The sequence below is a fragment of the Sphaerodactylus townsendi genome, linkage group LG15 (genome assembly GCF_021028975.2).
Source record: "Sphaerodactylus townsendi isolate TG3544 linkage group LG15, MPM_Stown_v2.3, whole genome shotgun sequence".
Lineage (NCBI taxonomy): Eukaryota > Metazoa > Chordata > Lepidosauria > Squamata > Sphaerodactylidae > Sphaerodactylus > Sphaerodactylus townsendi.
The window spans coordinates 8,080,171-8,096,877 of record NC_059439.1 but is presented as its reverse complement, the minus strand read 5'-3'; the positions used below and the strand labels follow the sequence as shown (position 1 = coordinate 8,096,877).

Here is a 16,707-nt window from a genome sequence, read left to right as displayed (position 1 = left end):
TTCTGGCTCAGGGCTTTTGAAACCAGGATTCAGTGCCCAGCTCATCATTCAAACCCTGGTTAACCTAAACAACCATGGTTTTTATCTCCCTCACCCTGTCAACTTCCCCCTTCAAAGACCCAAGCTGGTCCCATCCACTTTGGCAGCAGAGATAGTACCAAGGCATTCACACACCCCAAACCCTAGTTGAATCTAAACTGCAGTTAGCAGTTTGAAAATATGACACAGCAACTGAGGAGGCACAACATAATTACAACATTTAAGCAAAATGAAATGCAATGTGGTCTCGTGGTTAAAGTGTCGGACTAGGACCTGGGAAACCCTGGTTCAATTCCCACCCACATCATGGAAGCTTGCTGAGCGACCTTGGGCTGGTCACATACTCTCAGTCTTGGCCCTGGGTAGTATTTGGATGGGAGAGCTCCAAACTATACCAGAATCATGATGCATGCAACAGAAAGCCACCTCTGAAGGTCTCTTGCCTTGAAAACCCTACCAGGAGTTGCCAGCTGTGACTTGTTGGCAAAAAAAAGGAAATGAATACAAAACGCCAAATAAATGCAAATGTGCAACTTACGAACAGGTTGCAGCATTCAGGGTTTCTTTGTGTGCAAAATCTGTAATTTTATTACATGACTAAAGAGAACTTTGAATGCAGCCATAGCACATCATATGGCAAATGCAAAAACGTAGATTTAAAAAGAAAAACACAGTGTACCGTACAGTGCTGTTGCCATGAATTGGACTGCTACCATGAATTCAAACTCTGCCATAAACTTCTTTGGTATTAGGCATTTATTTATTTATTTATTTGATTTTTATACCGCCCCATCCCCAAAGGGCTCTGGGCGGTGTACAACAATTAAAACACAATATAAGTAAATAAACATTTAAAAGCAGCAATAAAATTCCCAATGCATTTACCGAGTATAAAACCCAAGGTTTAAATTTAAAGTTAAAATCAAGATGTCTCCCTTCTAGCTTCAGTTCCTCCAGTTTTACCACTGGAAACTCAAGGGGTTACCGTCTACCAATGCAAATACTGGAGAAAGATTTGGAGCAAAAAAAGAATCCACTGCTTGACAGGGAGAGAGAAGAAGGGATCCAAAGACCATTACGGAACAGTCCCCGAGTGTTTTCTTCTTGATGACTAAAAACATTTTACCCATTCAAAATGCTGGAAGTCAAGACTGTGCAACCGCGGCAGATTCCAGAGCTTTCTAGACACAACTTTTGCACTGAAAAACAGGCATCTTCCCAAACTGGAAACAGCACCAAATGAGAAGCAGTGTGGACGCAGTTGTTGTCTGTGCTGGAAGGAGTTCCAGAACATGAGGGAGCCAACTCCAGCTTCCAGCAGTCAATTCCTTGCTTTTTAACAACAACAACAACAACAACAACAACAACGACGACGACGACGACGACGACGACGACGACGACGACAATAATAATAATAATAATAATAATAATAATAATAATAATAATAATAATAATAATAATAATAATAATAATAGAAAAGTTCTGGAGAGCAAAGTTCAGGAGTTCCCTTCCTGAATATCAATAAAGGGGCACTCCATTTCATCTTCATTTGCCAGCAAGCAAATTAAACTCATTTAAACCTTATTTCTTAATTTCCTGACTTGTCACAAAACAACGTTCCTTGCCCTCTGACACTGTTTCTCCCAGATTGGCATTACAGGGCTGCAGAAAAGAGATGCGAGCTTGAGTCAAAATTTGCAGAGGTGGAAGAGGGGAGGGCTTGTGGGTGCATCACCACCTCGAAAAGAAGGCCTGTACATTTCGAATAAAAATTCATACCCCATGTGCCACCGAAGGATGCATGAAAGCTCAACTCCCCACAAGTCTCTGTGGCAAGCCCCAGGCAACTATCACTGATCCTCTTGGACAGCACGGAGAAAGAGGGAGATTTTTAGCGCACTATGATTTCTGCAGTGTTAGGAAAATGGGCCTGGCCTACAGGCATGCTTTATACAATTCCCAGGGCGCCTACATAAAACCCATATTTCAAGTTCTGATAGTTGTAAAAGTAAGTTGGAAAATGTGACGAAACAATAGAACACAAAATTGTGAGGAAACAACAGAAGCGATTAAGCGGGGGGAAGCCATCTTTCATGATTCCAAAATCTGTTCTTTGAACCTTGAGCTGCCCATTTTGTTATCAAAGCATAAGACATGGTATTGAATGCAACAGACAGACTCTCCTCAACATCTCCTAGTTTGATTTTTAAAAGCAGGTTTCTAGCCCCCATGGTTCAGAAGACAGGCCCAAAGTGTGCACACAAATGCTGAGAAACCCCAAGATCTGAGGAAGTGGGGATTTCCAGGGGTCAAGCTTCAGTGCCCCATACCACTCCAGGTATAGTAGCCAAACAAAATAGCTGCAAAGGATTTGAAGGCATATACATACAAGTTTTCTTGCTATACATCATCAATATGGACTGCAGAACTGAGAGCTTTTTCACAGAAAATGTGATTACTTTTCTGGAGATCTGAGTGTTTTTGTGCGTGTGCAGAGTTCATCCAGTCTTGTGCACAACAACAGCTACAGCTCCCATTTCTGACTGTTTCTTGCTTTTGCCCAAATGCACTCCTATACAGACTTATTTATGAGTAAATGAGTATGAACACTTTGGGACTTACCTCTCAAGTAAACATACAAATGATCAGATTGTTAAACTAAAAGAATGAGTACAGATGCTGTGAGTTGCTGAACAACACAAGAGAGAAATCTTCTTTAATACCATCTAGATATAAAAACTTTATATACCACCATCCACACATTACTTGTAAACAGAAGCACATTAAGGGAATTGTAGCAAGAACATTTATACAGCTAGGGAATCCCCTTACATGACAATTCGAGTGGGAAAATAAAACAGCTGTCCCAACTGGTAAAGATGCCTTACATGTTGGAACATGCTTCTGCTTGTCCAGGTTTGCAAAAGGCTGTTGGCATGGGGGGTGGGGGGGGGGGAGAGACTATAAAACTGCAATAATCACATACATTACACCCCCACCCCAGAGGTTTCTGTATGGTAGCAAAGACAAAATGCTTCTGCACCCAAATATGTTTATCCACAAGTGCAGTTAAGTGAACGCAGCGCTCTAGACTGGGGAGTTTCTTCAAACTTTGATAGGGTTAATACAGAATTCAACTTCACACAAAGTGAACCAGCTGTTTTTAAATACAAGTGATAATCTCTGGGAAGTCTGATGAAGCAGGAACTTGCTGCTTCCCACGAACTGACGCAGCTTCAGCAACACACATTTTTGCCAGAGGCGAATAACATAACATTCAGGCTCTCTTTCTGGGAGCACATCCACTCTTACACTACAGACTTGTGGGCAAAAGGACAAAAATATTAGCATCCGAACATACCTAAATAACCATCCAATTCTCAACAGTGTGCAGATTTGTCTACACGTACACACTGGCACAGCCAAAAGCCCAAATTAATTTTTAGCAGAAACACTCAAATTCCCAACTATATATTCCCAACATACGGTGAGGCGTGACTTTTCTTGCCATCTTTAGTATACCCCATAAACATGAGAAATGCTTGTTGGTAAGTTTATCATAATAACCCTCCTGTGAAGTAGGCCACCATCACTACCATTTTACAGAAAAAGAATTGAGGCAGAGATACAGAGCTACTCACTTAAGGCTAAATGAGAAATCTGTGACAGATCTGGGAGTTTAAACCAGATCCCAAAATTCAGTACTCTGTCCTTTGGAGCAAGTTTGGCTGATCATGCTAAGCACATACCATGTAAGGGGCAAAGTAGTTAGTCAGTGCGTAAGAAATCAAGTTTCTCACCTAAGAAGCTACTGGATAGTCTTAGGTAAATACTAATTCTTATCTAAACCTACCTCATAAGGTTGTTGTGAGCTTGACTACTGAGATCCTTGAAGAAAAGGTATAATTAAAATATAACAGATGTGAATGTATCGGGGTGTGTATGTATGCAAGCAACAGTGCATTCCTAAATGTAAGTGCATACAAAACTTTCTACGTGCATAATTCTCTCAATAAAATTGGTTTTCAGTCCCAAAAAATGAACAGTTATGCCACAGTCAAAACCAATCATTCTTAATCTGGTCCTAAATGTGTGGATATGTGCCCAATCACATGACTTCACAGAGAAGCTGGCAAAATTATTGCTATTACTTAATTCTGGAATGCTGAAATTGCTACATGTTATGGGCCTGTGAGTTAGTTAAACATTAACACAAAATACCAAAAGAAGATTATCATGTCAAAAAATCCGAAAAGAATTTTCATGTTAATGTTTGGGACACGCATTTTCGTTTTTTAAAAAATCACGTATTTCACAACACCTTTAGAGGAGACAAAACAGACTTTGTCAAGAGACAGGCCCTGAGGAGGTAGGGGTACAGCGGAAACAATCCAGTTTGCAAACATGGACACACAATTTGAAAAACTAGCTCCCCACCCACAACATAAGCCCTCATCGTGTGCACCATATTCCAAAGCACTGGATCTAACCTATGTTGTGACACATAAGAACTGTTCACTCAGAAAAGGGCAGCTTCATACCTAATGAGGGTGCTCCATTGCTCTAAACATTTTCATCTTCATTCTGCCCCACCCCTCCTTCATCTCTCTCCTGCACAGACAAACAAAAGCACACACCCCTCTACTTGTGAACTTACTGGCTGGTGACGGCGTACTGTATCCGCTGACCGGCAGCTGGTGTTGCATCCCTGGTAGAGTCCCCGGCGGTGACAGGCCCCCAATCATGTGCGGAAAGAAGAAAGCGTAGTGAGGTACTGAATAGCTGTTAAGATGTCCGCTACCCGGTGTAGAACAGGAGCCGCTGTTACTCGCCATAGCGGGCACACTCCACGGGCCTGATCCTTGGTGAGGGACTCACATAAGGGCTGAAGAAGAAATGCCAGCCATAGATCAGTCCAGTCAAGCTTTGATTCAGAATCAACACGGCCTTTCCCCTTTCCTCAGGGCTGGGCGGGATGACACAACAAGCGTCCTTCAAGCGTTCTTTCCACAGGAGAATTCCCCCAGCCAGCAGAAAAGTCTTCCGAGTGATCTCAAGACAACTTCCTGTCAATTCTGAACCTTCAAAGCGAGTATTGAAGGGGACAACGGCAAGGTTCACTCCACAAGTTGTTGTCACAGCTGGAGAAACAGAAAGGGTAAATAGTGAAAAAGAGAAGGCTGGCATTGTAAAGCCATAAGCAAGTGTCTGGCAATTGTGAAGAAAATAATCCCTTAAGAGGGTCTTGAACCAGGATATTTGAGGGCTGAAGGCAAGGCCTCCAGCATACCACCAGCTTGGCCTCACCTGGTCCCCTAGCACAAAAACCTCTAATGGGAACTGAAACTCCCAGTAAACACAACTATTTCAAGTTCCGGTTTCTACTTGATAGTCTGGAGGTGGTTCAGACTTCATTTGACAAGTATATTTTATGTGTAAACTTATACAATGACTTCTTTTTTAAAAAAAAGTAAGTGTAAAGCATTAGTGGATGAGAGGAGACTGAAGGCAGAGCACCCACTTTGCATGCAGAAGGTCCTGGGTTCAATCCTCAGCATCTCTAACTTAAGAGTCTCATAGAGGATAATATGAAAGACCTCAACCTGAAACACCAGAGGACCTGCACTAGTCAGCCTATACAAGACTAATCTTGATAAACCCAGTGGTGGGATTCTAAAATCCCAACCATTGCTTCGCCCCCCGCAGCCCACAGGTCAAGTGGGCAGTGGGGTGGGCATGGGGGCTGGAGGGCGCAGTGGTGGAATTAGGTACTGGTTCTACAGAACCGGTGCAAACCAGTTGAATCTGACCACTGGATAAACAAATGATCAGTAAACAGAAACTTCATTTATGGCTATGCTAGGTGGTAGAACAGCTGTTTTGCATACAAATTCCAGGTTGAGTCCCTAATGTCTCGAGCTAAAAGGATCAGTTAGTAGATGATAAAAAAAGACTTCTGCCTGTGACCCTGGACAGCCACTGTTCTTGATTGATTCAGCCAAGACTGACCTTGATTGATCGATAATTTGGCTTTGAATAAAGCAGCCTCATGTGAAAATGCTTCTTCAGCAATAATGTCAATGTGACCTCCAAATTATTTTTCTAGCAGGACAGTTTGAGATGATGAGGTCCCAGCATTCCAAGCTGTTAAAAGCAAAATTATAGATACACACACAGGGTCCAGTCCAGACAAAGTCAAGTCATGATCTACTGAAGTCCCATCGCTAAGTATATAAGCAATCATTTTCTTACATCAACTGCTGTGTGCTCTTGCTTCTCTCATCAACAAAATGCACCTGTCACCATGACTTCTGTAAGTGTGTGTATTTTTAAAAGCTGGATTGTGGGGGGGGGGGGGGCAGGGAGAATCTGCTGGTTGATTAAAATCATGTTATCTGATTGGTCAACAAGATGAACATAGCAGGCAAAAAAAATTATTTTCCAGCCCTGCTTTTTCTCAACATCGTTCTTCTCTAGATCAATCAAACACATCCATTCTTTCCCTTCAATATATGTTACTGAGAATTTCAAAAAGCAACAGGTGAATTAATGAAGAGGATACAAATTAATATTATCCACAATAGCATAATAAAATTCCCATGTTTTTATTTTATTTATTAGAAGATTTTTATACCACCCTTCCCTTGTTGAGACTCAGAACAGTTTCCAACTTTCAATGACAATACATAATAAAACAATACATAATAAATACCTTATAAATCATTTAAAACTTGAAATTAAAATTTAAACTTAAAATGGCATAGAAATTCAGTTCAGTAATTTGGCCTCAACTTAACTCAGGGGCCCCTCTTCTTGATAACATCTATAATTTAAATTGAATGTGTTCTTGCAGAGGGGATCAATGGGGAAAATAGGACAGGAGTAAAGGAAGGAGAAGGAAGGAATGGATATAGGATAGGTATAAAAGAGTTTGGGAGGGGAAGGGAAAGGGAGAAAATAAGAAGGAAAAAGTGGGGAGGGAAAGGAAAGGAAACTGTAGATGCCTCAACCATACGCCAGGTGGAACAGCCCATTTTGCAGGCCCTGTAGAATTGCAGTAAGACCCACAGGGGCCTGGTTTCCTCAGACAGAGTGTTCCACCAGGTGGGGGTCAGGGCCAAGAAAGACCTGGTTGAAGCTAGCTGGATCTTTCTCATGCCAGCAATCACCAACAGATTTCTATTCATTGATCATAATGATATTCAAGAGGCATATCAGGAGAGAGGGTCCTGTAGATACATGGCCCCCAGTCTGTTTAGGAGCAGCAGTGGCGTAGAGGTTAAGAGCAGGTGAACTCTAATCTGGAGAACAGGGTTTGATTCCCCACTCTGCCACCTGAGCTGTGCAGGCTTATCTGGGGAACTAGATTCGCCTGTGCACTCCAACACACGCCAGCTGGGTGACCTTAGGCTAGTCACAGTTCTTCAGAGCTCTCTCAGCCCCACCCACCTCACAGGGTGTTTGTTGTGGGGACGAGGGGGGGGGAGAGGAAAGGAGATTGTAAGCTCATTTGAGTCTCCTTACAGGAGGAAAAAAGGGGGTATAAATCCAACTCTTCTTCTTCTCTTCTATAAAGGTTAACACCAAAACCTTAAACCTGATCCTGTACTCTACCTGGAGACAATGGAGGTGGCGAAGCACTGGTTAGATATGTGTATGCCATCGCGCTGCTGCACTCTACACCAGCTGGAGTTTCCAGATCAGACCTCAGGATGTCCCTATGTTCAGCGAGTTGCAGTAATCCAACCCAGAGGTGGCCACTGCATGGACCACGGGGGCTAAATTGGTCTGAGACAGATAAGGAGCCAATTGTTTTGCTTGGCATAGATGGTAAAAGGCCATGCAAGCGACATGCATCACTTGAGCCTCTGTTGATAAGAAGGCAACAAGGAACACACCCAGGCTCTTTATGGTTTGCACAAGATTCAACTGCAGGCCGTCCAGAGCCAGTAACTAACCATCTCGCCCCCCTCCCCGCAATACAGCTACAGGACTTCCATTTCGTTGGATTTAACGACCATGGGCTCACTTCCAACCACTCCACCGCAGCCTCCAGACAACTGGCCAGCATATCTGGGGCAGAGCCCAGGTGACCAGAGGCGTAGCTCCAAGGGGACGGGGGGAGACGCACCAGGGCACACCCCTGTGGGGGTGTGGCAAGGGCTTTCCAGGGCGGGATGAGGCGGATGCACCAGTGCACCGGGCGCTTTCCCCCCTCGCTATGCCTTAGCAGGTGAGCATCCACTAACAGATACAGCCAGGTGTCATCAACATATTGTTGACTTGGAGTGTAAGGAATTCCATAGAAGCAGAAATAAAAGGCTCTTTGGTGAAAAAAGACCGTTTATTCAGACATCTTAGAAAGCTCAAGTACACGCAGTGGCAGGAATGACACTTCCCGCCAGAAGCACAGGTTATAACTCTATTCATCCCATCCCCCTCCCGGCTTCCCATGGGAACGGAGACCTCATCTCCCGCGCAGAGATAAAGTCTCCGCCGATGAAGCTGGCCCATCGCACGGACTGCGGAAGGTACTCAAGGTTAGGCGGCTGCTCTTACCATCAACACCATTATTGGAAACCTTTACACTCTGCCTCCCTTAAAGAAGACCCCTCCCCAGGTTTATCGCTTATGAAAGGCGCGTTGGAAAGCTTAGAAATAAGCGATTGGGCGTCAATATTTCGGAATAAACCCATTGATTATACCCAGAGGAATATCCCACCCAAGAGACTAAATATTGCAAGCGTTTGCGAATAAAGCGAGAGTCCAGGATGGCGTCAATTTCGTAGTGCTTGTGGCCATCAATAATAGTTGGTGGGGGTCTCTCCGGCGGGTCGTGCCAGGCATCGGAAGCGGGAGCCTCCCTTGAGTAAACTGGAATGGAAGACAGGATGAATGTTACCTAAGAGTTGAAGTTAGGCAAAATCCAATCGGGCAGTGACATCATTAATCACTTCTAGTAATTCTGAAAAGGTCCTTAACAAATCTTTTGCCTAGTTTGGAAAATTTATGCACGTCTCTGAGATTTTGGTAGACAATAATAACACCCAAAGCCCACACGCTAGAGTGAAAGGCATCCGAGCGGTGCTTTATCCGCTTGCAGCTTTTGGGGAGTCCTTAGCCTGTTGTAGGCCCATGGTGCCTGCACCGATTTCCATCCCTCGGCTAGGGATGAAATCCCATTGTTGAAACTTTCGGAGGATCCAAAGCTGTCGCGGGTAGTTAGCGACAACGGCGGGGAACGAAGCGACCAGACACAATGAATTTCTTTAAAGGGGTTTCCTTTCTTTGTACTGCTATGAACCGCGATTGTTTATAGCATACGTACTCCGCATAAGCCGGAATGAGCTTCGCACCAATTGTCTTGGTGGTGAAGTTGGTGTATATTTAACGTAAATGCACCTTTCGCTCTAGGGTTCTGTTCGTTCTCTCTGACTCCACCGTCACTTTGAAGCGTGGTAGGAAGCGGCAGAAGCCGCACGGGCGACTAACAAATCCCGCAAAACGCCTTTCCAGAACTATAGAAATGAATTTGGGGGGACCCGCGGATTGAGGAAGACCACCTTAACGGAGGCGGAGTGCAGACGGTAAACATAAGTTGAATGAACAGCAGCGCTAATCCTTAGGAGCGGAGGGGATGGAAGCCACATGTAAGAATAAAAATAGAGCTTGTTGTTGTTTAGAAAATAAGTCCACCACCCCACCCACACAAAGACCCGTAAGTTGCCATGACTTTTCGGGCAAATCTGTAATAAAAATCCATGGAGATGACTTCCCAAGGGGCGGGAGGCCACCGGAGAAGGTTCTTTCTCAACAGCCCATAGGGGCTTTCCCGGAGATGGTTTTGGCTTCTGCACAAACAGAGCAACAGCTTTGGATATAAGCCTCAATGTCGCTTAGCGCGTGCTGGCGCCAGCCATTCGTGAACTGACGGGCAATGGGCCAAATGCAGAGTTTTCAGAAAACCAAAGATGTCCAGCCGGCCGGGCATCGCGTGGCAGGCTTTCAAGAACCTGCTTGCGGAGGAGGCACGTGCCAACAATCCCCCCGCCGCCAAACTCCATTCTCCCAAGCGCAATTGGGAGTCACTTTTCCTCCGGGCTGGAGAGCTCAGGTGCAGCCCCGCCTCACCGAAGTTCCCGCAGGAAAGCGAGGAGAGCTGAGGCTAGGAATGAAGGCGGTGAAGGAGGAGGTGATGGGCGCTTTGAGATCGGGTGACAATGCCAGTCCTCTGTAACTGGGAGGGGGAGAGAACAGTCGTGGAATGTCTCGTAAAATGGAGCAGCTCCACCCCCCTCCTCGGGTAGGGCGCTGCAGAGCCGCTGGTCAGCCAGTTCTATTGGTTTTCCCGAGGGAAAAAAATGGACTGTGAAAGAGAAACGAGAAAAGAAATCGGCCCAACGGAGCGTTGTTTTGCGGACATCTTGAGGGGTGGAAAGAGCGGCCAGGTTTTGTGCATCCCCGACCAAACCTGAAAGGGGGTGTTTAGCCCTCCAGCCAGTGGTATGCCAAGTGGAGAAGTGCTACTTTGATGGCTGCAGTCTCTTTATCCCCACAGTCCAGTTGAGTTCAGCACCGGAGAATTTCTTTGATAAATAAGCACCACGGAACCACAGCCCTACCATCTTATATTTTTTCTGCGCAACAGGGCTGCTCCCAAAGCGCTTTGTCCGAGGCATCCACGTGAACCACAAGCGGAGAATCTGGGTCAGGGTGCTTTAGGATAGGTTCGGAGGTAAAAGCAGACTTTAAGAGCTGAAAGGCTGTTTGACATTCTTCAGACCAGGAAAGGGGGGCCCCGGGCTTGGCGGACGAAGTGGATCTTTACCCTTAGTTAGCGTAGTAGAGGTCACCTTGTGAGAGGGAGAGTCAGCTCAGCAAATTGTTAAGGGTATAAAGTCCGATAGAAATTAGCAAAACCCAGAAAAGATTGGAGTTCTTTCTGCGGTTGGTGGGGAGACAGGCCATTGGAGGACTGCGTCAATTTTAGCAGGATCCATTTTTAAGCCCTGCGAGAGGCGAGGATCCATTAACTGCAAATAGTCAATGGAGGTCTGGTGGAAACAGCATTTGAGAAAGTTTGGCAAAGAGAGTTGTTGAGCAAAAGCTGTTTCAATACCTCCCGAACCAATGCTTCACATGCCTCCCTTCCATGGTTTTGTGAATCAAATTAAAAGCGCCTCTATCTAAGTATACCACAACTCCCTTGTACAATAATAAAATCATGGAGAACTTCGTTGATGAGGGCCATAAAGCCCCGGGGGCCCCACTTAACCCGAATTTGGCATTATTAAGTATTCAAAACTGTCCAAACTTTGTGTTGAAACGCGAGTCAAGTGTTCATAGCCTTCCAGCAATTCTGACCCTGTAATAAGCTTCTCTCAAGTCCAATTTAGTAAAGATGCGCCCTTTGCCCGAGTGCGCCATCTAAAAGAAGTCCTTGATCAGCTAGGCAAAAGGATGATTTATTGGACAGGGAGACTGCATTGAAGACCTCGATAATCTGTGCAAAGCCAGTAAAGACCCATCTTTTCTTTTTTTTTACAAACAAAAGCGGAACTTGGCGTGTGTGTGTTTTGGTAGCCGCCGGATGAACCCTGCCGGTGAGCTGAGGTTCTTGTCCAAGAAGGCACGAAGTTCCTTCTCTTCATTGGGACTCATCACGGTAGATTCTACCTTTGGAGCAGTTGCGCCCCCGGCTGTATAACTTGATTTTGCAGTCAGTGTCTCTATGGGGGGTGTGGCAACTGATGCGCGATTCTTGCTCCTGAAAAACTCTGGCTAGATCCTGAGTACTGCCCGGTGGGATGCCAATAGAATCGGGAGCAATGCGCTGATGAAACCAGGGAGGGGTGTGTGTCAGGGAGGGAAGTTGAGTTTTCCCTAATTCCATGTGTTCACCGCAGGGAGGGTCAGTGTAATTCCTAAGATCCGCTTCCTTTCCAAATGAACTTTGGTTCATGTAACAATAACACCATGGCATGCCCAAAACTATGGAGTGTTTGGCCACTGGCGCCAAAATAAAACTAATTTTCTCCCAATGAGTCGGCGTATACGGAGGAGAGACCGGTTGTGTTTTTGAACTGGGCGGTCCTTTTCCAGTTCAGAGAGGAGCTGCCGCCCATTTGGGTGAATAGTATGGGCTTAGCCAGGGGAATTTGGTCCAGACCCACAAGCTCCTCTGCCACCTGGGGCCGCATTAAGCAATGGGGAGCAGCCAGAATCCACAAGGGGCGCAGGGGCTATAATGCGGTATGTTTAGCGGGGTTGGCCAGAAACGCTTTGACAGTTATTAATGGGAGCGCTGCCTTCACTCACCGCTGTCAGGAGCTGGAGACCCATATCCATAGGGGGGCTGAAGAAAGGCAAACAGCTGCTTCCCCTCCTCTGGGAATTCGCCTTCGATGACCGCCTTAGAAGAGCCCGTCGGAGGCGGCCCCGACTTGGCGTGGTGGCTTTTTCTGGCAGATGGGGTGCTGGCTGTGGCTGGAAAGGCCAGGTTGGTTTTGTTTCTTCGGACAGTTGGCGGCTACAAGATGACCTGGTCCTCCGCCGAGTAAAGGCACAATCCCAGCTCTGGCGACGGCACTCAGAAGGTATTGAGGATCTCGGTGGGGGCGTGCTGGGCTTTGCCTCCTGGTGGACGCAGTAAGCAGGCTTCGGGCGTGCATGCCTCCGGCACGGCAGCGTGTTATCTCCAAGCTGCAGATCGCCGCACCTGGGGGATCCCAACTGGATCCAATCAGCAAATAGTGCGAGGAACCCGAATTAAAAACTTACCGTTTCCGCAGCAGCGTTACCGAAATCCAGCTAACAGCATCTGAGAAGTGGCTCCTAAAGCATTTACGCTGCGCTTCAGAGCCACATCCACAGGAGGGAGTCGAGCAGTCCGCCCGCATCGCAAATTCCACGGGCAAATTCTGCAAGCGGTCGGTTGCCCTGCTGAATGGATTTTGATGAATATAGCGGATATAGCGCTCATTTTCGGCCGGATCTTGGAAGCGCCGCTCTTAAAGGCTTGGAGGAATGCGGAGCACCCGTCGCGCAGAAAGTCTTCATCTTGTAAATCCAAAAGGGTCACAAACCAGTCGAAACGCTGCTGCCCCATCCAGGACTGGAGCCGATGTCGGCCGGTATTTTTTCAGCTCAGACCGGTATAAATCATCATAGTCTTCCATGTGGGCATCGAGTTGCAAAATGAAGTAGGGAAGCTTTGGAAGCCGGGTCCCGTATCAAAAGCGGGCAGGTATCGAATGGGAACCTATAGTAACCCCTTTCCACGGCTCTTAGCGCCCGGCAGTGAAGGGCGGTTACGTAACGGAGTTAGCGAGCAGGTTGGGCGGGCAGCGGTTGCACAGGGGGGGCCGGAGATCGGGCGGTATCAATGCCGGTGCAGCTGAAGCGTTTGGAGTGGCAGGACCCAGCCGCGTTGCCCCTCTGGCCGCCCGGCAGTATCAATAACAGCATAGACTCCAACTTGGGGCTTCCTGGTCTGCTGCCTCCCTCAGTTCCCTCTCCAACGCGAGCTGCACGTAGCTCTCTCTCTCCTTGCGGGTCAATGCATCCTGGTGCGCATGCAGGGCCAAGCTTTTCGTTCCAATTTAGCCAGTTAAGGTCCCGTTTTAATAGCTGCAGTAAGCCTACACTTTGGCGTGCGCAAGGCCTGAGAGCAGCTTTCGCGTTGCCAGCCCTATGCTAAATCCAGTCTGGAGTGTTCCAGGACTTTATCATGGACCTGACAGATTCTTGCGCATATTGTCGTTGGAGCGCATCTTTGGCGCGGTCCAACTTTCGAAGTTGGACTTCTTTGCGTTGCTGTTCCCGGTCCCTCTGCAGGTTTTTCGCGCTCTTGCTGCGGTAACTGTGCCCGTTCACTCCTCCCATAGCTGGCGCTCTTCGACGCAGGTCCATGCTTCTTGGGCATCTCGCGAAGATCGGCCCACTTCCTCATCCCAGTTCTCTTTCGATGGGAGAGGGAACAGATCCGGCTGGGAGTGCAGAGCTTTCTTCGGACTCTTCTCCTGCGTCTGGGAAGCGAGACATCGGAGACACTGTAGCCACCGGGTGGCTCCCACTGGGAGTGCACGCCGCTGACCCGGGATCAGGGGTCCCGATCGGGAGAGGACGGTCACGGACACCCCTCCCAATCCCAGGTTTAGTCCCAGTGTCGCTTCGGATGGGCCCCAGTGGCTGTGCCCACGGTGGTTCTTTGGGAGCATCACCAAAAATCACGAGTCCAGGAATCGATTCCAATGGACTCCTGGGTTGCTCGCGATGAAAGGTGGTCAGGCCCGTCTCCTCCATGACAAGGTTGCATGCTGAGGTTTGTAATCCATGCGTAAAACGGGTAGAGATCCGGATCCACAGGCGCTCGCATCCATAGACAGCGCCCCAAGCGCACCTGGGCGTAAGTCGCCCATGTAGTCGATGCGTCACGTCCCCTCGTTCCAACCCGGAGTAAAGGGAAAGACTTCGTAAGCTGATCACGAGGGCGGGGAAAGAGTCACCAGCGGAAGACCCGCTTCTCCCGCCCGGTTCACTCCAGATCCAGAAGGGAAAGGTCGGAGTCCCTCTTTGGGGGGCTACCGCGCGACCTTCTCAAGCAGTAATATTCAACCTCTCCATGCCCGGTGCAGACACCAGAGGTCCACTGCACCCCTAAGGATATAGATGAATGGTAGGTTTCCTGCCACAATGTAAGGAATTCCATAGAAGCAGAAATAAAAGGCTCTTTGGTGAAAAAAGACCGTTTATTCAGACATCTTAGAAAGCTCAAGTACACGCAGTGGCAGGAATGACACTTCCCGCCAGAAGCACAGGCTATAACTCTATTCATCCCATCCCCCTCCCGGCTTCCCATGGGAACGGAGACCTCATCTCCCGCGCAGAGATAAAGTCTCCGCCGATGAAGCTGGCCCATCGCCCGGGCTGTGGAATGTACTCAAGGTTAGGCGGCTGCTCTTACCATCAACACCATTGAAACCTTTACATGGAGAGTCTCTGGGCATCAGATGGTGGGAATAAACAAGGATATATAGTAACTTTCATACCTGCCTCACAAGTTTAAAAGTGTATACATTAGCTGCCTTCTACTAAGTCTGATCGTTCTTCCTCTCTCCCCCCCACCCCAATACTGTCTTCCCCAGATAGCAGAGGCTTTTGGACATAGTAAGACATTTCCCAGTCCTCCTACCCAAGATCCTTTCAACAATAGATGCACAAGACTGGTCCCCATTTAAAAAAAAATCTCTACAGTACAATTGTCCCTGAACCTTAATTTTTCAAGGACTTCGGGAAACAGTTGACAGGCCGCTCCTAGACATACAATGCTGGAACAGAGATTTTTTTCTGCAGTTTTCCTTTTGAAGACAGCAACATGTTTGGTACAGTACAGAAAACAGAAGTTAAACAGAAGATTTTATAGTTAGGAAGCAATAGATGTGGGCATGGGGGGAAGCAGGCATTACTATGAACTCTCAAGCATACACCTTAGAAGAGGGATATCTGGTTTAAGCTGACCGTTTTGCCATCCAGTATTCAAAATACAGTAAAGAAACTTGCAAGTATTAATGTAGCAATTCCCAAACAACCAATATACCCATGAGAAATAAATTTAATAAGTTAATGTGCCCCTATGAACTCAAGTACCTACTGAAGAAGAAGACAATGTGCCTTCACATGATTTACTGCTCTGGTCACCTAACCAACATCTTCAGTTGTGTCTCTGCATCGGATTTGATTGATCATTCTTGACTGAAGAGATGCAACAGAATTACCTGCTTGCAAAGGGAGGATGCCCGCTGCATCTCTGTACAAGTCACTGCTTCTCTAGGCCAGAGGAGGCACTCAGTGACTCATACAAAAACACAAAAAGACTTCACTAACAGCAATTAATCCTTTACTCTTGCTCGCTCCAGAAGCAAACCTTCTCAGGCATAAAATAAAAGGAGCCCTCCATTTTGTTTTAACCCAGCCCCCCCCCCCCCCCACCTTTCAGCCTTGAAATTTAGGGGGAATTCATTATTAGGGTAAATAATATCTCTACCAAGCAGCTTTGAATTAGCACCCTAACATGAGTTCTGCACCCTGAGGAAGAGAAAAAAAATCTATTTCGATGAGCAAATGCCATCACGCTCCTTAACTGCATCCACACAGTAACCATCCACTACAGCAATGGTTCCCAATCTTTTTTCACTCACATGCCCTTTGGCAACCCCGTTTAAAATTGCACCTCGATATTAGCAAAACCATTATGTATTTTTGTTTTTTTGCATACCACCAAACGCTCTGACATGTACACCTGGGAGTATGCATACCCCAGACTGGGAACCACTGCACTACAGGAAAGAAGATATTCAAAAATTCCCAAAACATTTGGGAGAGGTGATTTCTCTATTCTGCCATTCCCCACTCAGTTTTGGAGTGGGGGCGAGGGGGGGGGCAGACATGTCCCTGGGGTTGGACAAAAGAGCACACCGAACAGTATACTTGCCCAAGACAGAAAACTGTCTCAATTTGCCAGGGAAGAAATCTTCCACTGCCCTTCCAAAAAAGATAAATTCTTTCTTAATTTCCCGAGTATATCCTATACCCCCCAACCCTAAATCTAATAGGTGCCATTTCTTTTTCTCTTTGTTGCCAGCCAGCCTCGCAACCAACTCTACCCCC

The 16,707-nt window shown here is 46.8% G+C and overlaps 1 protein-coding gene across 2 annotated transcripts in view; it reads right to left on the bottom strand.

Annotated features, from left to right (window-relative positions):
- Positions 1-16,707, bottom strand: part of RARA (retinoic acid receptor alpha) — a 264,057-nt gene that overhangs the window by 169,124 nt on the left and 78,226 nt on the right. For both annotated transcript variants that reach the window (XM_048517014.1, XM_048517013.1), the window contains exon 2: positions 4,697-5,180. In XM_048517014.1, coding sequence (XP_048372971.1) covers positions 4,697-4,874 — 178 coding nt within the window. In that variant the 5' untranslated portion in view covers positions 4,875-5,180. The remainder of the gene's footprint in view (positions 1-4,696; positions 5,181-16,707) is intronic.